The 23,907-nt window shown below is 41.5% G+C and overlaps 1 protein-coding gene across 4 annotated transcripts in view; it reads right to left on the reverse strand.

Moving 5' to 3' along the window:
* PIBF1 (progesterone immunomodulatory binding factor 1) overlaps positions 1 to 23,907 on the reverse strand; it is a 178,423-nt gene that overhangs the window by 57,879 nt on the left and 96,637 nt on the right. For all 4 annotated transcript variants that reach the window (XM_053307224.1, XM_053307225.1, XM_053307227.1 and 1 more), the window contains exons 11-12: positions 8,318 to 8,483; positions 7,537 to 7,687 (exon numbers count right to left, since the gene is read on the reverse strand). In XM_053307224.1, coding sequence (XP_053163199.1) covers positions 7,537 to 7,687; positions 8,318 to 8,483 — 317 coding nt within the window. The remainder of the gene's footprint in view (positions 1 to 7,536; positions 7,688 to 8,317; positions 8,484 to 23,907) is intronic.

Here is a 23,907-nt window from a genome sequence, read left to right on the forward strand (position 1 = left end):
AGCGTATCCAACAGGGCCCCTATGAAATCTATCTATCTGGCCGGTTGAAGTTTGGCTTGGCCCAATTGACTTGAACTCCCAAGTCCTTCAGCAGCCATAGGGTGAATTGGATCTGAGATTCCAGTTTCAATTTGTTGCGGTGTACCGGGAACCAATTGTCTAGGTATGGAAAAACAGTGATCTCTCGAGTTTGTAAATAAGCTATGATTACTGACATACACTTGGTGAAGACTCTTGGCACTGTTGATAAGCCGAAGGGCAGAACTCTGTATTGGAACGCTAAATTTCCTATTGCAAATCTCAAGAACTTGCAATGGTTGTCCTGAATTTTGATATGACACATCCTTGAGATCTAACATGGCAAGCCACTCCTCCTTGGCTAGGAGGTACCACACCACTACTATAGCACCTTTTCCCAACAGGGCATGCACTTCTTGGCACAGGGCCAGGATCGGAGTAGTCTTTACGCCCTCAAAACTTGGCAAAGTTATGAACTCGATGGCATAACCAGTGTTGATAATTCTTAAGACCCACTGGTCGGATGTTATCTGGTGACATGCCGAGGCATGACTGACCAGTCTGATGATGTTGGGTGGCAAACAAGTTGGTATTGAAGGCATGTCATTGATGGTCAGTGCACTGGTGTTTAAGGCTTTGGCTGATGATGATGGTGCAGTGATGATGGCTGGTGATGATGGACAGTCTCCAAGATCAAAGAGACTGTTTGGTACTGTCCTTGCCAGTATGAGGGCCTTGGTTTTTATTTCGCTGGGCATAGCCCTTTTTTTGGTAAGGCTTAAAAGGCTTCCTATAGTCTTTCCGGACCTGGTATCTGAAACCGGAACATTGACGGTTGTAGGACCGATAATGGGAGGAGCCTTGGGATGAGGCAGCAGCAGCAGTAGAAAAGCTCTTAGCCATAAATTTCAATTTTTAAGCGTTTCCATTGTCGCATCCATGGATTTGCTAAAAAGGCCCTTTCCATCGAATGGAAGATGTGCAATTCAATCTTTTATATTGTTAATCCATGTTGTAGATTGCAACCAGGCATGGCGCCTGAGGGAGACCGCAGTAGTAACTGTTCTAGACTCAGTCTCTGCCAAGTGTTTGAAGGTGCTTAATTGTTGTCTGGTGAGGCCACCCAATTTATTAAGCATTTCATCAAATTTCTTAACCAGATCCAATGTCTTCAATGTGGTAAGGTCTTTGCGGAAGGAGTCCCAAAGACAATAATTATAGCAGGTCAAGCAGGCTGCATAGTTCGTTATGCGAAAATAAAGGCTGGCTGTAGAGTAAACGCAGCGCGCAAGGACATCGAGTTTCCTACCCTCTTTGTCAGAAGGGGTAGTATGACGTTGGCCGGACTTGGAAGACGTAGTCTATAACTAAGGAATTCAGGATGGGATGTATCAATAAATAGACATTATCTTCATTCTGTATGCGATAAAGAGTCTCTAAAGGTTTTGACGTAGGAGTGGATGTTTGCAACACATCCCACGGAGTTTTAGCTGCTTTAGTAATAACCGGCAGCATCGGCAGAGCAATCAGCTGCATAGATTGTACAGCTGCCATCATTTTATAAACGAGGTCTTCGAGGTAGGTAGTAGGGCACTTGACCTCTAGGCCCAGTATTTCTACCATTTGCTGAATCATCTTCATGTACGATTTCAGTTCTTTGTTTGGAGAATTGGAGGGCTTCAGTGGAACATCTGAAGGGGGATTGGAAGGATTCTGTGGGGTTCTGTGTCCGTTTTGGAGGACTCTGAAGAATAATATGAGTCATCATCAGAGGATTCTAAGGGCGCACCTGAGGTAAGTGGTTCTGTTGGGCAGGAGGGCAGAAGCGGATCTGGGGCTGGTCCAAGGGGTGCAACAGGAAGCTGAGGTAGTGGCTCCATGGGGGCCACGGGCACGTCCAATGGCACTGGCGTAGTTTGAACACACTGGTTCAGAACCACTGGGGCTCCAGATGGCTTAGGAGGTAAAGGCACCAAACATTGTACTGGTGGTACTCCTTGTGGGAACTTGCCACTTTTCCTTCCCTCATTCTTCCTACCCCGCCTTCCATAGCCACAGCCTCTCATCACCTCCCCAAATTTCAAATTTCTGTCTTGCTGTACTCTTCCCATCCTGCCCCATCCTTAGCATTACTTATTTTAAGACTGAATAAGTTACAGCTCAGATATCCTTCTGAATCTGCTGAAATATCTTTTATTGAATTTTACTAAATATAATGTAGTTTTCAGAAGCAAAGGGGGCATCTTACTATATATATATCCCTCCGTTGTGCATATATATATATGTGTGTTTGACAATGCTGTAAAATGGGTTAACTATTTTGACTTCGAAATATTGCCTCACTCCCATGTCTCCCTCTGTCATAGATCTAGGCTATAATAATAAGGTCATTGTCATAATCCATTGGAACTTCAAAAGTGATGTGGGGGAAACCATGACCATAGCTGTATGTGGCCAGAGTATTTTAAGAGATAACCAGTTTTGCTTTATTATATGTATAAATAACATCCAGGCTGATGTGGGGGCTGCTGCCTTGTTGTCCCTATGGCAATTCCTGCCAGTTGGAGATGCTGTGGAGAGAAAGGGGCAGAAGGCAGGGGCTCTTTTAGATCTGTGGCCCAGTGGATGTGAAGCCTTTCTCCCCCTGGAATGTTTCTGCTAATGTATATCTGCACAGAGGGTATTGTACATCTTTACATTCTTGCAAATTCAGTTGCTTAAATATTGGATCCTTTAGAATCAGAAGGGGGAGTGGGGAAAGAAATATGAGGGATGGGAGTATGTTAACTTGTGTGTTGAAAAGTTTCTGCTGTAGCATATTTGCATAAACATACTTGTTTTATATTCTTACATTCTTGTGAGTTCAGTTGCTGTTGGTGCCTTCAAGAACTCACGGGTTAAAAATACTGTGTGTGTGCATGTGCGTGTGTGTGCGTGCGTGTGTGTGTGAGAGAGAAGTGGGGGTGATGCTTAACTTGCAGGAGCAGGGGGCTCCAAAGGCCTTTAGGTCCAGGCTCCAAAATTACCTAGGTGTGCCACTGTCAAGAGCTATTATCAACAGTGATGTTAGCACAAGGGAGTGAGCACATGCCATTTTCCCCACCTCCTCCTCCGTTTTTCATCACTGACTGGCTAGCATCCACAGTAGTAGTCATGCAAGAGTACAAGCACACACGGTTTCTCTTGTCCTTCTGAAAGGCATCTCCACCAGGTTTTTGGACATTTCTCCCTCCTGCTGCAGCCACCAGTACTGTGCACCAGTGGCTGTACCAATGCCGACAGTGTTGCACCTTGGCACCAATGCTGTTGCCGAGGGTCCCTCAACCCTCAGTCATGACTTTTTAGCTAGTTCTGGGGGCTGCAAAAAGGAGATGGGATGAGGAAAATGGCACACACCTTTGTGCAAGTATTTCTATGGATGCTAACAATATTAATATCACTAAAGAAGAAGAAGAAAGACACCCCTCCTTACAGAAATGGGAAGCTCTGTGCTATATGGTAGATTATGCTGGATTCTTGTTTCCTATCAAAGGTCATTATGTGGATCTTTCTCAAATGATAAAGTTGTTCAGATGTTCTTTAATACTTCTGCAGAACAAAAGTACTCAAGAAGACCATATCTGAGAATTCGCTTGGTGCTTTTCATATTTTGGACTACTCACTGAAGTTGCTCTAAGAAAGAATGAAGGATAGGGAATTACAAGTACTGGAAATCCAAGAATGAAAACTGAAAATAGATTCCAAATCATCCAAGTATTTTGTTACAAGAGCAATGATCTGTGTGTTCGCATACTTTATTTTCTGTTAATTGCTAACTGATTTTTTTTTTAAAAAAGAAAGACTGCTAGTTCAGAATACAGACAAAACAGGGTGTACAGAAATATTTGTTCAGTAGTTACTATAATTAAAAAAAAAACAATCTTCCTTACTAATGGTGCGTAGCAAATAGTGATGATACAAAGCTTGCCAAAAAGCCAGCCACACTTCTATGATTATTAATTATTTATTTATTAAAGGTTGGACAACTCAGCAAAACTCCTAATCCCCTAAGAATAAAAGATGACCCATATAGATTATGGGACTACTGAATCACAACTGGCCCTACACTTCCTCAAGGAGCTCAGGACAACATCTATGGAATTTCTCCTTATTCTGTCCGCACAACAATCCTGTGAAGAAGGTTAAGTTGAGAGAGAATGGCTACTGATCAAAGATGATGGAGTGAGTTTTCATAAGCTAGTGAAGATTTCAAACCATTTTGAAGATTTGTAGTCAAAGTCTAACACTCTTTCTATTCAAAGTTCTGGGTCTTTTATCTCATCTTCCTGACAGGGAATGATTTGCATGCTATATTTGAGCATTTCAGGCTGCAATTAGAGGAACAGGATACAGATGGAATATATTTAAAATGTGATAGTTAATGAGATGCGGCAATCTGATTTCCATCCAATGGGTCACCCTGACTCTCTGAAGGCCAAGTCCTCCAAAGTGATCCCACATAAATGCACGGTAACCACTCGTAGACCATGGACTTCACTGCCCATGAGAGACCTAGGAGGCCACCAATATGGATTGCATGGAATGATTCCATAAGCTGCATCCAAGCCAACAAGAACATTTATAGGCACTATCCAGGCTAGTGAGTCATGACTAAGCACTACTGAAATCAATGAGAAAGGTTAGTCCCCTTAGAGTCAATGGGACTTGGTCAAAGACTAACTTAGTCTGGATGCTGTTCAATATGTGCAGTTTCACACTTTAAAAGCAAACACAGCTAAAACAAGTTATTTAATGTATACAAAGGCATATTTTACTTCTTTTTTAAAAAAGGAAAGAAGCAAGAAAGAAGAAAGAGAGCCAGCGTGGTGTAGTGGTTAGAGTGCAGGACTAGGACCGGGTAGACCTGAGTTCAAATCCCCATTCAGCCATGATACTAGCCGGGTGACTCTGGGCCAGTCACTTCTCTCTCAGCCTAGCCTACTTCACAGGGTTGTTGTGAAAGAGAAACTCAAGTATGTAGTACACTGCTCTGGGCTCCTTGGAGGAAGAGCGGGATATAAATGTAAAATAATAATAATAATAATAATAATATTAAGAGTGAAATATTTTGCTTATGTTTTTGAATAGGAGAGGCTGCAATGGCCCTAGCATTTTAAATCTAATAACAGGTAAGAGAACGAGTTTCATTAAAAAATATCAAATGGATCTAAGTTATATAGCTATATTTAAAGTTTTCTCCTCAATAAATGTAAAAGTCAAGATTTTCTTTGGAATACAGAGACCACAATACAGAATTAAGGATGCTTAAGACCATTAATTTAGGAGGGCTTAAGTGTGCTTAATTCAAGTTGGATTGTGCACAAAATCTCTTCTCTCTCTTGCATACTGAAAAGCAAAGTGAAAAACAACCAACACGATTCACCCTTTGGCTAAGATAAAGTGCAGCCACAAGAGACAACAATGGTGTATTACATTTCCCATCTAAGTGGGGCAATAAGTAATGAAGGGGGAACTCTTAGGAATACAGAGAATGAGAGGCTTGCAGGAGGAATTTTTAGCTTGAAATATCTGTGACTAGGGTTTGCTATGTTATATATAGAGACAATATGTTACGACTATGGAGAGTAGGCTTGAGCCTGAAACATTTCGGAGGCCATTATAAAGGCCTCCGAAATGTTTCGGCTGGGGGGGGGGCAGGGTTCGGAGTTTTGGCGCTGGCGGTGGTGGTACTTTAAGGGTGGGGGAGGATGTACTCATCCCTCCCGGTGCAATTCCCCCGCTGGCGCTCTGTTATTTTTAAGCCCCTTGGGGCGGCAGCATTCCTCCCTGACGCCCCGTTTCCCTCATCAGCCGGAAGTAGTGACTGTGCGTGAGCCCGTTGCGCGCATGCATGGCAGATGGACACACACGTAGTCACTACTTCCGGCCACTTCCGGCCAATTAGGGAAATGGGGCAACAGGGAGGAACGCTGCCGCCCTGAGGGGCTTAAAAATAATGGAGCGCCGGGGGGGGGGGGAAATGCAGCTGGAGGGGTGAGTACACCCTCCCCTGCCCTTAAAGTACCACCGCCGCCGGTGCCAAATAACAGTCGTGAACATCTCTAATGGAGAGGGTTATAAGTAAAAGGCATGAGTGCAGGAATTTGTGTACATGTGTCAGAGGTGTGTGGAGCTATGCATGGGTGAAAAGGGTGTCTTGTCTAATTTTCTTATTTTTGTTGTTGTGTATATTTAAATGTATTATAACCTATATAGAACATCTTCGGAGGATCAACATTCGAAACAATTTTTTTAGCTCAAGGGTAGCTTCTGAACTCAAGGATCCCTCTTCCTTCTGATCAGTGGTGGCACCAGAAAAAAAATTGAAGGTGGGGAACAGAAGGGGCAAAAAGTGGATTTAAGGATGGGGTAGCTGTGTTCAATACTTTATTTATTTATTTATTTATTTATTTATTTATTTATTTATTTATTTATTTATTTATTTATTTATATTGTTGGATTTCTATACCACCTTTCATTAAAAACAACCCCAAGGTGGTTTACAAAAGTTAAAAACATACAATAAAAATGACAATTAAAATATTAAGCTAAAAATATAAAAAAAATCTAATTTAAAAACTGTAAAATACAAGCATAAAAACACATAGACACAAGAATAAAAACACATAGAAGCAGCACAGAAATGGTCATGTAAAAGCCAAGATTTAAGAAGCTTTCTAAAAACTGTGATGGAGTCTGAGGAGCGGATGGCCACTGGGAGAGCATTCCAAAGTCTGGGGGCAACAACAGAGAAGGCCCTTTCTGAACATTATTGTTCAGAAAGAGAAATAAGGGGACAGGTGGAGGGTAAACTACTTGCCGGAGGGGGCACTTGCCCCCTTTGCCTCTGACAGTTCTAATCATCAGCAGGTGGGCTGATGGAGAACAATATGGATGCCTGGAATGAATCCAATGTTTCACTCTGTTGTATCTTTCCCTATTATGTGTTTGGAGCTGCATGTGCAGTGGAGGAGTACCATGCACATGCACTCAGGTGCTGGATGCACATCTTTTGCCCTCTGCAACAGCCATTTGTTCTGTCAGTAGGGAAGATTCATTAGTAGAAATTTACTTCCATTATAGACTGCCACCCCTGCAGAAATTAAGGAGAAATTAAGATATGCACAACTTGAGCTCTCTTTCTCTTAGGGGTCTTCATGCCAGATCCAGCAAGCAAATATAAAACTGCACATAGGTCCAACCTGCATTGCCCGGGGTGGGGGGAAGGCATTTGAAGCCAGTAAACAGTATTTGGTAGAGTGTAATTTAAGAGATAATCACAGCAATAGATATTCTGAGTGCCAAATAAGATATAATAAAATACATACTTTATGTTAATTTTATATTATACTGTAACATGTTGAATATCTACTTAAAATTCCTAGGATTTCATATGTTCCAAATCTCATTAACTATCACAATATATTCCAGCACAGGAGCTCAGAAAAAAACAACCCAGGGTGATTTAGGGAGACTTACGTTCTGCAGTTTGCATTATAATCTCATCAAGTTCTTTTTCCAGTTTTTCATACGTGTCAAGCCTTGCCTGGTACTCTGAGTTTTGTGCCTGAAGTTCCGAAGTCTGTTTCTCACTCAATGCTTGAAGACTGTAAAATTCTTTGGTTAAAACCTATTAAGATGAAAATTAAAATAAGGGTTAATGAGGAGACATAGGTATACACAATTCAAATATTTGTAAGCTTATTTCAGTTGCTATTTCACTTCACTGATATATATTTCATTTGGGCTATACATTCTGCACCCTATTAAGAGCAGTTATTAAGAGCATATATATATTTTTTTTTTAGGATGTCACATACATTTCATCATGTTTACATTCTGTTTTCTATCAACATTCTATTCTGAGAAAAACAATTTGTCAAAATTCCAAGAATAAGTGTGTTGGCATCTGCGACATCAAACATACACTACAATTCCCTTTCGTCAAAATGTATTTTAACACCTGCTTAAAAATCATTAGTCTTCATTTGTCTTAGAATTGTTTTCAATTCAATAATCTCAGTGCTCAGATAATGATGAATAACTGCTTTAAAAAGAATGCAAGCAAAGTATTAGGATTTCTGTTTGAGATATTGCATGCATTACCAGCAGCCATTCTTTTGTGTCACATACGATGACACGGTCTCTACCACCCAATGAGCACCCAAATGAAGGGAAAGCAATGTTCAGGTGGTGACACTGGCCCTGCCCACATCATTTCATTATCCACTTGAGCCATGCCATAGCCATTCTTACATACTTCCAGTTTTCGCTGGTATTTTTCACACTCCATCTGACACTGTGAAAGGTTCTTGGAGGTTTCTTCTTGTAGAAGTTGCATACGCTCACTTTCAAAGGACTTCAGTTTACTCTGATGGAGAACTTCAGTCACTTTGCTTTCTGTACTGAGTTGCAGCTGCCTGTACCTGAAAAGTAAAAGGTGGTGTGATGAAAAACAGGAAGCTGCTCAACAAAGTCAACTAAACCACCACCAATCCATCTGTTCAACATGATATTATTTTAAGCAAAGAAATGTGGCTGAATTTGACAGATACTGGAAATCCTTACATCTGCCATCACTACTTCAGAATATAACTAACAAAGTTTAAGAGATATTATAGTAATGGAGTTTCTGGTTAATAAGCAGCTTCGGCTGCAACCTTCTGCACATTTACTCAGAAATACTTAGTGGTGCTTACTTCTATGTAAAGAGGTAAAGAACTGGGTTGTTAGTCTTTCATTACATCCACAAACTATGTGGTAGGTTGTTCCCCATGTTCCACCACAAAAGCCCTGCCTAGAGCTGTTGGCTCTTGCCTACGTATTTTCTGGCATGTTTTACAACTGGGCTGTTTAAATGCTACAAAATTAATTAAATTTTTAAAACAGCAATGATCCTGATAATCACTTGCTATCTTTCTCTCAACCCCCCCCCCCAGTTTAGTAAAGGCAAACTAAGGAAGTGAAGGGAATTATTTAAAATCGACTTCTTTGCAGTTTTTTACCCTGGTTAAAAAGGTTATAAGCCTGGAGTTGGTGTTCCCTTTCTTCCCCGATCGGAGACCTGTGGGGCTTGTCGTTGGAGTGAGTGGCCTGTGGGCCAAGCACATCCATGCATTCCAAGACTCCTGCTCTTGCCTGGGCCTTTGCAAGCCAGGAGCCGGCACAGAGGAGGAGGCCCACGGGGTGTGCAGTGGAGGAGGGTGGGTTCCGGTCCTTTCCAGCCCACCCTCTCCATTCCCCAGGCCAGTGACTGCTGCTGCACCAGAGCTGCTCCACGTTGGGCCCCATGAGTGCCTCAGCCCAGGCGCTCTGGATGGAGAAGGCAGCCTGGTGCTCCATTGCCCCTTCCCTCCTCCTATAAGAATTATAAAAATGTTTTACGTTTTTTAATTCTTGTAAAACAGTTTTTTACCCCAGCCACTGACTGTTACCCTAAATAAAAAGGATCTTCAGCAGTGTTCTTTCTAATTTTTTTTATCTGTGTGTGGAATGAATTTTGTTCTGGGTGGCAGAATCAAGGCAGTGTGTATGCACGTATATTCAGAGTGGGACCTTCCTGATTCAACCGGAGTAGGATCTAAAATTAACTGAGTGGACATCAAAAAATCTGTGATTCACTTTGGTACATGCAGAAGCAACTTTCCCAAAGGAAATTCATTTTATGGAAAGTAACCCCAACTTTCCAGGGAAAGGGAATTTCACCACGGTATGGACAGACACCAAAATGCCTCCCAATCTGATCATTCATAGATGGTAACCTCAAGGACGTGTTTTTTCAGTCACATACACAGTCACACACACTTACACTTATGTTTGTAGAAATACTTTGGGGGAAAGTATCTACAAACTAAAAAGTGAAAGAGATAGCTGTCTTGGGAATTAAGAATATGATATGCCTTAGACAGAAGGAAAAACATGGGGTTAAGAATCATGTGTTTGCCAAACATGTCATTCCACTCTTAAAAGTGAGGAATCAATCATGAGCCTGGGATGCACACGGATTTCCATGCCAAGGACACTAAAATGTAGGGATGTGCACAAAATGGATTTTGCATTTTGTTTCAAGCTTGAAACATAATGCAGAATGGCCAAAGCATTTCGTTGAAACAGCAATCAAACCGGTTGTTTCAGCCACAGGGAACAACGGGGAAAGTCAAAACACCACATTGTTCTCCATGGGTAGCTTCTAGGGACACCAAGGTGGTAGGCATGATGGGTGCTAACTACCAACCAATCCACAAAAGAAATGGGAAAGCAGGCAATTTTTAAACAAATTTTTCACCACAACACTCTCATAAACAAACCAAACAACAACTCAAAGAAGGCAGGCACCCAGGTTCTGTCTTTGTCAGTCTGAGATCCAGCAAAACCAAATAGTTATAGCTGCAATAGCATAGCATATTATATTTGGTGCTGAGAAAGCCACAAAATCAAACCTTCCTTGATTCCTTCCTCCTTACGTATCCTCTTCAAGAGAAGCACAGTATAAGGGTTCTCTCTGCCTCCTAGTCCCTTTGAAAACATTTTCAAACTCCCTCTTGCGTTTTCCCCTCCCTCCTCCCAGCCAATGGGGGCACAATTGCCCATGACAACATTTGATTTGTATGATAACAAGCCAACCAAGGAGATCAGAAGCCAATCAGAAGCCAGTACTAGAAAACCAATCAGCAAGGCCTCCAAAATGGCGCTCAGAACACCGAAACACTATGAATCAAAACGGGGTTGTTTTGTTTCGAGCTTGAAATAGGCCCTTTATTTAAAGGGGTTTTTGTTTCAAGGTTGAAACACTCAAAATGCTCATTCTGAGTTGAAACCCCTGGTGGCGCAGTGGTAAAACTGCTGCCCTGTAACCAGAAGGTTACAAGTTCGATCCTGACCAGGGGCTCAAGGTTGACTCAGCCTTCCATCCTTCCGAGGTCGGTAAAATGAGTACCCAGAAATGTTGGGGGGCAATATGCTAAATCATTGTAAACCGCTTAGAGAGCTTCCAGCTATAGAGCGGTATATAAATGTAAGTGCTATTGCTATTGCTATTGCTAAACGTTTCAATGTCAAAATGTTTTGCACATCCCCACTAAAAAGTCATCTGATGGTGGAAAAGCCACCAGTCACATGGATTTACCCTCAGAAAACTACTTAAGTTGTCCAAACAATCTATTTGCCTGTTCCTACTATTCCATTCAGCATAAGAGTTATTTCACTGTAACTGAAGTTTGTACTATGGGCTCTATAGCAACATTCCATCTTGTTTCTGGGTAAGTGAATATATAATTAAAAATGCTTCAAATAAGAGGATGATTTATACTACTTTTCTGGCAACAACTGCAGTTCCCAATAGATGGCAAACTCTTAATGCATGTTATTTTCTTTTAAGTACTATTTCTGTAGTCCAAACAGTAAAAGTGATTTAAGCTGAAGTTCTTGCCAGATGTTGCATTTGCTTTCCATCTAGTAATTAAACATACAAAGTGTTTTGCATTTCGGTTTAGTGAAATCTCTCTTTTAGGCTGAGGCAAAGCTTATAGGCTCTGTTTAAAGCAGCTTGCTTCAAAGTAGATCTCCCCCTCCCCGCTTTGCAGCAATATTTCCTGCAGCATAATCACAGCTGTACTGAAAACATTACACACACGCAGGGGCACAGAAACTGGAAATTCAACAGGACAACTGACATTAAGAATCAGAGGCGTATCTAAGATCGGAAACCATTCTTATTATATTTAAAGAACTATTTTCCTAACATTGATTTTACAACAGGGTTTGAAATCTAGTAATATTAGCAGGTTGGGTAGATCAAAATTGTGTTTGTAAGGTTTAGATTTATGTTTTGAATTATTATTATAGCAAGGGTTAATTCTATAGTTGGTGACTCACGAGGAGGTGTGAGCGGGAAGTCCATATTTGTTTAATGTGTTGTGAAAGTTAAGATATTGTTAAAATTAATAAAAAAATTAATTAAAACAAATCAAAGGTGTATCTAAGGAAAAAAGCGCCTAGGGCAAGCACTGAAATTGTGCCCCCTGTCCAAATATCTGACACCCATCTTTCAGATAAATTTACCACAATATCAGCTCAAAAATACAAGTCAAGCTCGTTAATCTTTTAATATTTCAAAAACTATTTAGCAGTGGACATAGCCAGACCAAAAAATGCTGGAAAACTACAAATTTCAGTATGCTGGGGCTCAAGAAATACCCAAATACTATGTGGAGGTGTACTTGTAGCATCACTATTACATAAGTTTTAAAAATAAATGGAGAATTTGACTTTTCCCAGATACTATGGAAATAATTAAAAGATATGCAGAGTAAACTGTGTCATTGCTTGGAATATATTCTAGTATTTCAGAAAGACAGTTAAAATGAGAGAAAGAGAGCAAGAAACTCCCAGTGGCCTTAATACTAAGGATTTCACACTGATTCAAAGACAAACTCACCATTAATAGCCATATTATTAAGACATCACATTTAACTTACTTATCACAAGAAGCAAAGATAAATGAATACAATTCTAGCTCATAAGCTTCAGCTCAGTATTCACAAGCCCTGATTCTCTGTACATAGCGCCAAACTGAATATGCGTATAGTGACTTATATTATATTATATTTAATTTTCTTTTAACCTGTAGCCCCTTTGGGGGGCTTCCTAAAGGCCATGGGGGGTCTGCAAAGGTTCCCCCTCCCCCCGCTGGCCTCTAGGGCCTTGCAGGGAGCATTTGAGCATGTGCAGTGGCCATTCTTTAAAATATTTTTTTTAAAAAAATGGCCACTGAAAACAAAATGTCCGCCACGCATGCTCGAATGGCCTAGGTCCTCACAGAGGCCATTTGAGCATGTGCGTTGGCCATTTTGTTTTTGGTGGCCATTTAAAAAATAATAATTTTGAAAAATGGTGCCCCCCTTCAAGTGGCGCCCGGGGCACGTGCCCTGCCTGCCCTATATATGCCCTTGTTAAGAATAGAAAGAGCTAAAAGTAAGTTCCCAGAAAAGAAACTGAATTTTAGAATACTATTAACAGACTGAAGCTGTTAACCTATGAGAGAAATATATGAGAGCACCCTATTGGTAAAACAAAATTATGATTAGTTAAAATAAGACATATAACATTTATTAAAATACACATAAGCTAAATAAAATTATGATTAAAGTTCCATACTCTATTTACAGCTAATTTTGACAGGGGCCTTTGTCTAGAGTTCACATCACTTCATAGGAATAAACATAATGACTAGCTCTCACATTGCTGCTCAATAGGGATGTGCACAGAGCAAGGTGAGTGCACAGGTTTGGTGCTGAACCAGTTCACGCCACCAGGGGACCTGGGGGCAGTGAGTGGGATCTTTCAAAAGTAGGAGAGCAGGTCCTGTGAAGGTGTCCCCCCTGCCAAGAACCATGATGCTCTCATGGACATCATGTGTGTGCAGCACGTGGGTTCAGGGGAAGGGAGCCATTGCAGCAGGATGCTACATGGGGCAGCCGAGAGCAGGGAATGACCTGCTCTTAAAAGATCTTTCTTGCTGCTCCCCACCCCAGCGGCACCTTTCGGCACTGAACCTGTGCATGAATCTCAGTTATTGCACATCCCTACTGCTTGCAGAAGGACTTTTCAGTTTATTTTATTATATATTATTTATTTTAGATTGCCCTAATACCCCAGGCAGTTAACAAGAAGATAAAAATAATAATAAAACTTCAATAAGAACAACCTAAAAATATAAACAAGCATAGCTACTTCCTTAAAAAAACAGGCGCAACTCGGCCAAAAGCCTGGATAAAGAGGACAGTTTCCTCCAAAAGGCTGAGAGAGACGGGCCATGCAGATCTCAACTGTGAGCAAGTTCCATAGACTGAGGGCAATCACTGAGAAGGTCCTGTCCCACATGCTCGACAAATGAGCATCAGCAATGTCAGCACACAGAACAGAGACCTCCCAGTCGATCTAGTAAAGTGGGTAGATTGAACTGGAAGCAGGTCATCCCTGAGGTTCTTGGGGCTAAGTCACTTAGGGCTTTAAAATCAGCACCTTGAATCGGACCTGGAAACAGATTGGCAGCCACTTCAGTTTGGCAAACAAAATCCGCTAAGGTGTGAGGGTGCACACCTTTTGGATAAACCAGAAGGGGACAGAGTAGAAACAGAAGTAGATCAGAAGGAAACACATGACAGCTGGCCAAAAAGGTCAAATGATAGTAAGGGAGATAGCACTTGCCAACAACAGGTAAGAGAGTCAGCGTATAGCTCAATGCCAGAAGCCTCCAAGTGAAGATGGGTGAGCTGGAGTGCTTGGTTACTAATGAAAAAAGAGATATAGTGGGCATAACGGCCACTAACCCTAATCCTAACGGGACACTGTTATTCTTGGATGCAAACTCTACAGAAGGGACAGGGAGGGGAGGATTGGGGGTGGAGTAGACCTGTATATTGAAGAAGGGGTAGAATCCAATAGACTAGAAAACCTAGGAGGACTGGAGCCCTCCACAGAATCATTATGAGTGACAATATGAGAACTGAAAGGAAATGTGTTATTAGGGATGTGCTATCACCCTCTGGATCAAAACGCAGAGGGTGACCTGGACTTGGGAGAAGCAAATCAGAGAAGAATCAAAGAGAGATAGAGCTGTCATAATGGGTGACTTCAATTACCCACACACAGACTGGGTAAATTCACATTCAGGTAGTGAAAGAAAGGCCAAATTTCTAGATATGCTAAGTGACTGTACCTTAGAATGGCTAGTCACGGAACCAAACAGAGAGATGGCGAACTTGGATTTATTCCTGAGTGGTGCACAGGACCTGGTGCGAGATGTCAAGAGCTGTAGAACCATTGGGGAAGAGTGACCGTAGTGTGATCCAATTCAACTTATATGCGAGTGGAGCACTGTCAAGGAAGTCCAACACATGCGTTGGACTTCAGAAGAGGAAACTTCTCAAAAATGAGGGGACTGGTAAAAAGAAAGCTGAAAGGAAACGTCAGGAGGGTCGAATCACTCCGGAAAGCATGGGACTTATATAAAACCACAATAATAGAAGCTCAGTTGGAATGTATACCAGTGTGGCTAACAAGTAGTGTTAGGGAAGCAGACTTCCTTCAGAAAATGGAAGTCCTGCTCAAATGAAGAGAACAGAAAGGGAAAAAATTCTGGCAAAAGAAATGCAAGGATGCAAAAAAGAGTTTAAGGAACATTTAGCTAGAAGTGTCAAGGGGAATAACAAAAACTTCTTTAAATATATCAGAAGCAGAAAGCCTGCCAGGGAAGTGGATGGACACTTAGATGATGAGGGCGTGAAAGGGATTATTAATGAGGATAAGGAGATTGCAGAGAAACTGAATGAGTTCTTTGCGTCTGTCTTACCTTATAGAAATGTACACTGCTTCCATAAGACCCTCTCCAGAACTGAGCTTCTCAGGCTTAGAGGCTGAAGAACTGGGCCAATTTGAGGTGATAAGGGAAGATGTTCTAAACTGTTTTGAGAAACTAAAAATTAACAAATCACCAGGGCCAGATGGCATCTACCCAAGAGTTCTGAAGGAATTTAAATGTGAAATTGCTCATCTCCCAGCAAAAATATGTAACTTGTCCCTACAATCAGGTTCAATCAGGACTGGAAAGTAGCTAATGTAAAAACAGGTTGCTCACCTGTAACTTTTGATCTGGTAGTGATCCATTGCAGTCATAAGAGTGGGTGAGCATGATAAATATCTCAGATTTTCAAGAAGGGGTCCAGGGGGGGATCCGGGAAATAACAGGCCAGTTAGCTGAACTTTGTGCCGTGTAAATTGATGGAAAGCAAAGGACAAAATTGTTAAACACATAGAAGAATGGGCCTCGCTGAATGGGCCTGATTTCTGCAAGTACAAGTCTTGCTTCACTAACCTTTTGGAGTTCTTTGAAAGTAATGAGGGGCCTGGAGCCCCTTCCTTATGAGGATCTGGGGCTCTTTAGTCTGGAAAGGAGGCGACTGCAGGGAGATATGATCGAAGTGTATAAAATTGTGCAAGGACTAGAGAGAGTGGACAGAGAAAAAAAAAATTTCTCCCTCTCACAACAATAGAACCAGGGGCCATCCCATGAAATTGAAGGTCAGGAAATTTAGTACCAACAAAAATAAGTACTTTTTCACACAGCATAATTGATCTACTCTTGGCGGTGTTCAATACCATTCTTTATTTTTTAAATTTATTTATTTTATTTAACATATTTTTATAGCGCCCAAAACTTACGTCTCTGGGCAGTTTACAAGCAGATAAAAACAAAGATAAAACATTAGTTGAAAACAAAACAAAACAAAATTTAAAACACAGCAATTTAAAACAATTTTAAAAACAATATTCTAAAAACAACATTAAAACAATAAAAACAATATCAGTTAAAAGCCTTGTTGAAAAGATGTGTCTTTAAAGACTTTTTAAAAATTGTCAGAGATGGGGAGGCTCTTATTTCACTAGGAAACGCATTCCAAAGCCTCGGGGCAGCAACGGAGAAGGCCCGTCCCTGAGTAGCCGCCAGTCGAGCCGGTGGCAAAAGCAGAAGGACCTCTTCTGGTGATCTCAATGGGCAGTGGGGTTCATGACGAAGAAGATGGGCCTGGTATTCTTCTGGACTTCTATGACCATGGTATTCTTCTGGAGTGTCTCTCGAGTATGGGAATTGAAGGTACTGCTTTGGAGTGGCTTGCTTGGGGGGGGGGGTCCAGAAAGTGGTGGTGGGGAACTATTGCTCGGCTCCGTGGCCATTGGCCTGTGGGGTCTTGCAGGGTTCAGTTTTGTCCCCCATGCTGTTTAACATCTACATGAAAGCGCTGGGAGAGGTCATCCGGGGACTTTGAGTTGTCAGCAATATGCAGATGACACTCAGCTCTATCTCTCCTTGTCACCTGATCCTAGGGAGGCAGTGGATGTCCTGAATCAGGGGCTGGAGGCTGTGATGGGTTGGATGTGGGCTAATAAACGGAGACTGAATCCGGATAAGATGGAAGTAATGTTGGTCAGTAGGAGAGCCAATTGGGATGAGGAGATTCTACTCGTTCTGGATGAGGTTGCACTCCCCTTGAAGGAACAAGTACGCAGCTTGGGGGTATTGCTGGACATGGCTCTGCTTTTGGAAGCTCAGGTGGAGGCGGTGGCCAGGGATGCCTTTGCACAGTTTCGGCTAGTGCACCAGCTGTGTCCCTTTCTCGAGAAGGCAGATCTGGCTACAGTTACCCACGCCTTAGTCACATCATGGCTGGATTATTGTAACACGCTCTACGTAGAGCTACCCTTGAAGAATATTCGGAAATTGCAGCTAGTGCAAAATGTGGAAGCTAAGATTTTGTCTGGAGCTGCCCGCTGGGATCACATCACACCCATTTTGAAAGAGTTGCACTGGCTGCCAGTTTGTTTCCAAGTCCAATTCAAAGTGCTGGTTTTTACCTTTAAAGCTACACTACTTTGACTGCATTTGGGGGGGGGGGTGTCTCTTTGATCCCTAGCATCATAAGTGCAAAGTTCTTTCAGTTAACATGGGGTCCAATGGAGATGGCCAATACCCTAATATCCATATTAATAAAAAGGACACTTTTAGATAATATTTCAAGGGGATGGTGAATGAAACACTGTATGGCAATTAACCTTATTAAAAGTTGATCCTAATCTCAAAGATGGAGTTGCAGATCACTGAACACAGTTTTATTATGTTTCCTCCTCTTCTCAAATGGTGTACAATTCACTCTGATGTTTACTGAGGGTTAAACTTTAAATGTAAATTTCCATTCTTTTTAATGTTCCCAATGTTCATTTCCACTCCATATACACAATACACACTCCATATACACAATACACACAATACTGTTTCCTCTCTTACTCTCCTTTTCTAACTTGTTTTGACATTTTATAATTGCACCACTACAAAAGAAATCTAGATTTTAATAGAGGTGTGAGACTTCTTGGAAAACTGGCTACTTGACTTACACATCTACAAGTGACAGGAAACCTTTTTACCACCGACATTCTTCTAATGCAGCAAAATTCATGCTTGACAACAAATACATGATCATTTGGTTAAATGAAAAAAAGTTGCAGTGTAATGAAGATGAGAAAAATGGGAGAGGTTGTGGTGGATACATATCTGTCGAGTGCAATAAAGCATAAGCTACACACAAATATTCTGAAATAATGCTACAGCAACTAAAGCAAAGACGGATTATTTGCAGCAAATTAATAATAAAAACATTCTCCTTTACTGGCACTTCTACACCACCAAGATAACTCATGTGGGCTGATTTGTGGGGAACTTCTATCTACCTACCTACCTACCTACCTACCTACCTACCTACCTACCTACCTACCTACCAATGGCTTAGGTTGTACGAGGCAAACCCCACCCATGCAGTGCTTAACTAATAGGCAGTGACATTAGAGACACAATCAGTGGGCTTCTCTGCAGTGAAAATTCTGTGCCATGGCAGCCCTCTGAAATAAACAGAGAAAAAGAAAGAAAGAAAGAAAGAGGGGAGGGGAGAGGGGAAGAGAGAAAGAAAGCGAGGAAGAGGAAGAGGAGGAGCAGGAGCGCAGTTCAGGTGAGGTTGGGGAGGTCTCTGAGGTGAAAGGGCTGTGGTGCGGGGCAAGGGGAGCAAACAAGTACTAGCATGCACAGAGCCCCGAAATGGGCCAAAAACAGCCAGACCTGTCATTTGGGCAGCAGGAGGCCTCATGGAAGGAGCTTTTGCTGCCTCCACTGCCATCCTGGATGGCAGAGGGAAGCTTGGGGGGGGGGGAGAAGGTGGGGCATGGGGCTGGATAGGCCTGTAAGGGTTAGAGGAAGGGAGAACTAGCACACAGATGCTCTGCACCATTCCAGCTAGTTTTCAATTAATCAATTAGTTGCCAATCACATTTTCCCCCATCTTTATCTCATACTTAATTTTTTTCCACATATAACCACAAGCTTCACCAACTACGGATAAGTACAAATGTGAGAAGGTAACAGATACAGTAAGTAATCCCATTTTCCTTAGCAGGGGGAAACCCCTAGAAATATACTTCTTGGCAGCATTATATTCCACACGAGGTCCCTGGCTATCTCTAGATGTAGTAGGAAATCGTTTTGCCAAAATGAAGTACCACGAAGTGGCTAGTTATGCTCTGTAATATCTTGGTAGTAATAGCATCTGTTGTTCTTGGCTGGAAAACTAACTCTTGAATGAATGCAAGATTTATTTATGTTTTTTAAACTTGGTTGAAGATGCCTAGTATGCTCAGCAACTGTACTAAAGATCCACAGGAATCCCAAACATGCATTTAGAGAAGTCTCTCATCATGATCAAAAAAAGAGAGAGAATGTAATGCTCTTAATAAAACCAATGTCCCAGCATGTAGTCATTTTGTTAAGGAAAAAAATAGTGCTATATAAATCCTATAAATATTTAATAGCATTTAAGTCAAGAAAACATGCCTGAAAAATGTTGCAACAAGTGACTTCATTTATTTTTATAGATTTAATATATTTAGATACTTTAGCCTGCCCAGTCCCAAAAGATTTGAATCTAACTGGAGTAAAATAAAAGATTGTAAACATTTTGTCAGATAATTCATACATTAAATAAGTGGGTACGAACTTAGAATGATTTATAATGGACACCAAGTATCCCTTCTTTACAAACATTTTGTGTTTAACATCAAGCCACTTTCAATGGCCCTTGCAGTTTCTGCCCAGGTTCCAAAGAGTTATTTTATGCCTCCAAGAGCTTGGGTTTGCTCAGTGGGAATTGGTCTCTCCCCACCCTCACCTCCTGCACACACACAACCCTTTGAACAGCAGACCTGCATGTTATATCACAATCTGCTTTTGAAAGTCCTCTCCATTTCAACAGACACTTGTATGGGAGGCTGCTGTTTAAGAACTGCAAGCCCCAAACACCCTCAGGCATGAAGAGCTAGCTACACGATTCTTTGGATTCCACCATCTTTCTGTATTCCCTATCTTTTGCATATTGTTTAGGGGTGTGCAAACAGGCTTGAAACTGAACTGGTTCAATGTCGAACCGGTTCAGTTCAAAGGTTTGGGGTCGGGCTAAACCTGTCCCCCAGGTTCAGCTCAACCCCAAACTGAACCCCGCCCCCTAGTTCGGGGGTTCGACAAGCCTTTAAAAACATTTTTAAAAACCCAACAACTTACCCCCTCTGGGGGGCTTCTCCAAGGTGGCCGGTGGGTTCTGTGGAGGTTCCCCCCTCCCCCCGCTGACCTTCGTTTCTTTAAAATTCTAAAGTTCAAGCGTTTTCAGCCCTTTCCAGGCCTATTCCCTGGCATGGTGGCCATTTTGGAGGCTGCTGCGCCTGCGCAGTGGGACCCTGCATGGCTGGGCCATGACCACAACTTTTCCCATATGCCCAGCATGAAGTGAGATTCCCTTACTGCCTCCAAATCCTTTGTGCATTACACAGAACTCAGAAGTAGAGGGAGTCTCTAACTTTGTGTCAGCCATGAATCTCTCACTTTGCAGGCTTTGGATAAAGTCAAAACCAGGAGTTTAGGACTGATTGTGTTGGTTGCCCTAATGGAGGAGAAGTCACACAAAGTGAAAGACAGGAAGAACATGATCCTGTTGGTTCTCCTGGACCTCAGTGTTTTTTGAAACAATTACGGTGACCTTCTGGGCTGCCTGATGAGGATGGGCATGGATGGCACTATATGTGGGTAGAACCACTCACTCTAGATCCTATCTTCTAGAAAAACATAAAGACGTCTTGGTCTAGAGAGGATATAGATTTTGTTTATGTTTGCCCCTGCCCAACCTGTTCATGGCAAGACACTCAATTTTGGGCTTTGCTTTGGCTAAGTTGCACTCACGGTGGAGTCACACTGGCGTAAGTTTGCTCCAATTTAACTATGGAAATATACTAGTGTAGGGGATTTACACCAAATCCTATGCAGCTCCAGACTGCATAGTCTTTTTCTTTTCTTAAAGCATAGTACCATAAGTCATTATAGACAAGGATATTGTGAATTCAAATTATGAAAATACTTTCAGAAATGCATTAAACTATACTATTACTACTACAACAAATATTTATATACCGCTCTTCAACAAAATTCTCAAAGCGGTTTATATAGAAAAATAAACAATACATAAATAAATACATAAATAAGACGCATGATACAAACTGTCATTAATAACTTCAGAATTTTCCTGTGAGAAGCCATTTGCATATTTAAAAGTTCAACAAATCTTTGCAACTAAGACTTCACCTAATGTTTTGTCTGTGTTCAAAAATGGCTTCCCCTTGAGACTATTGTGAGCTTTAATGCATTTTTTTAACTCTCTAGCACTTAAATTAACATTAAAAATAAGTTAATATTCTAGTATCATATTTTTCTATATTTATTTCAACCAGTCTCTTTATTAAATATTCTTCTGTGCATTCCCTGATGCCTCAGACATTCAGCTTGCCAAATAATTGTAGCCTAGTGCTCAAAAAAGAATCAGTAGATCCCTACTGCATATTTTTGGAGGAATACACTCTTGAAAGCTAAACCTAGAAAGATTAAATTAGAGAGATTTCAATTCCTAGTTAGACACACTGTGACCTTTCCTTTTCTCTACACAATCTGTTATTGTGGTGGTACATTTCTGTCATTCCTGCCCCCCTTCCCCCACGGCTGGGTGAGGAATCCCTGGATTGTATGTGCTCTCCTAGCTTCTGCCACCAAAGAAGCAGTTGTGTTTGGGTTTCTCCAGTTTCTTGCTTCCTACATTACAGGCACACAGGCATTCAAGGAGTCCAAAAGAGGAGCTCATTGAAGGGGAAAAGGGAGAGCCATTCTAACTAAACAAAGTAGGGTAGCCTGAAAATGGAACAAAATGCAACATTGCTAATTCAGTAAGGAATACAAAAATGGATTACCTGAATTAGCTGTTGCAGGGAGTAAGTCTTGATGCAGAAGATTTTATCATACTATTGTGTTTTAAAATGTGGGGAAATGAAATACATAGAATGCATTTATTTGAAAAAAGTAAAATGAATAAAGGAGCACTATCAAAATGGTAAACAGAAAATGTCATTATCAGAGTAATATCCCAGCGCTCGCAGAGAGAATCTGAAAACTAATTCTAATTAAAAAACAGAATCTGATACTGGGGCATCTGAGATCACCAAACTCATAAGAAAAGCCCTGCTGGATCAGATCCACGTCCATCTAGTCCAGCATCCTGTTTCACATAGTGTCCCACCAGAGGCCTCTGGGAAGCTCACAGGCAAAAAATGAAGGCATGCCCTTTCTGGTCTGTTGCTTTCTTGCAACTTGTATTCAGAGGCATCCTGCCTCCGAGCCTGGAGGTTGTCTATAGTCATCAGGACTAGAAACCTTTGACAGACCTGGCTTCCATGAATTTGTCTAAGCCTCTTTTAAAGCCATCCAGCTTGGTGGCTATTACCACATACCGTGGCAGAGAGATCCACAGTTTAATAACGCACTCGGTGAAAAAGTACTTCCTTTTGTCAGTCCTAAATTTCCTGGCAATCAGTTTCATGGGATGACAACCAGCTAACTCCAGCATTGCTCAGTATTGATACCTGATACTTGCTTGACAGCTGCTTTATCGTGCCTGCCCATAAATGCATGTGCTATGCTACCATGTTTGCTCAGATGAGTAGTTGCTATATGCCCTGCAACTATGCTTTTCATCTGAGTGGGGGAATTAGCTCTAACTGTGTGCAAACGAGAATATAGTAATGAAATTTTTCTATTGTTGGACATGGATAAAGGCAATTTCAAGGGTGAGTAACTCAAGACAAGGTTCTTTGAAAACAAGAGTAAGTTTTTTAAAAGACAGAAGCACACAAGTAAAAAGTGGTAGTTGGAAATCAAAAAAGAGAAAGAAACCTCCAACTACAAGATGCTGGTCCTTAAGCAGAGCACCAAGTTCCAATGAATGCAAACTTGAGAAGAACCTAGAATATTATTATTATTTTCTTGTTGACACAGTCAGACAGGTGTTATTGACTGGTTTGTTTTATCCAGACATCGAGCCCTTCCCAAGGACCTGGGATGGCTGAATTTTATTGTCAATGTTGTTGTTGTTATAGATATCGTTGCAGAATATAGGCTGTTCCCAGTAAAGCTGCTTTTTGTAATTGGCTGATGGTGATTTCTGTGGCCCCTATGGGGTTGAGGTGCTCTTCAAGGTCTTTTGGAACTGCACCCAGGGCGCCAATTACCACTGGGATTATTTTGGTCTTTTCCTGCCACAGCCTTTCAATTTCAATTTGTAGATCTTTGTATTTGGTGATTTTTTCTATTTCCTTTTCTTCTATTCTGCTATCCCCTGGTATTGCTATGTCGATTATTTTAACTTGTTTTTCTTTCTTCTCAACTACAGTTATATCTGGTGTTTTGTGTGGCAGATGTTTGTCTGTTTGTAGTTGGAAGTCCCATAATATTTTTACATCTTCATCTTATTATTATTATTATTACATTTATATCCTGCTCTTCCTCCAAGGAGCCCAGAGCGGTGTACTACATACTTGAGTTTCTCTTTCACAACAACCCTGTGAAGTAGGTTAGGCTGAGAGAGAAGTGACTGGCCCAGAGTCACCCAGGAGAATGGGAGAGAGATAGAGATGTGCAAATTGGTTCAATGTCAAACAGGTTCAACATTGAACCAGTTCGGTTTGATGACTCAATGTCGAGCCAACCCGCCCCCCCCCCGGCCTTCGGCTCGACATCGGACCAAAGCCCCCTGGACGTTCGTGAGCTTTTTCTTTAATTTTTTTTAAAAAAATTGTACTCCCCCCACTGTGCCTCAAATTACCTTGTTTGAGTGGTTTTCAGCCTGTTCCGGGCCTCACCCCCATCGTGGTGGCCATTTTGGA

The sequence above is a fragment of the Hemicordylus capensis genome, chromosome 3 (genome assembly GCF_027244095.1).
Source record: "Hemicordylus capensis ecotype Gifberg chromosome 3, rHemCap1.1.pri, whole genome shotgun sequence".
Classification (NCBI taxonomy): Eukaryota; Metazoa; Chordata; class Lepidosauria; order Squamata; family Cordylidae; genus Hemicordylus; species Hemicordylus capensis.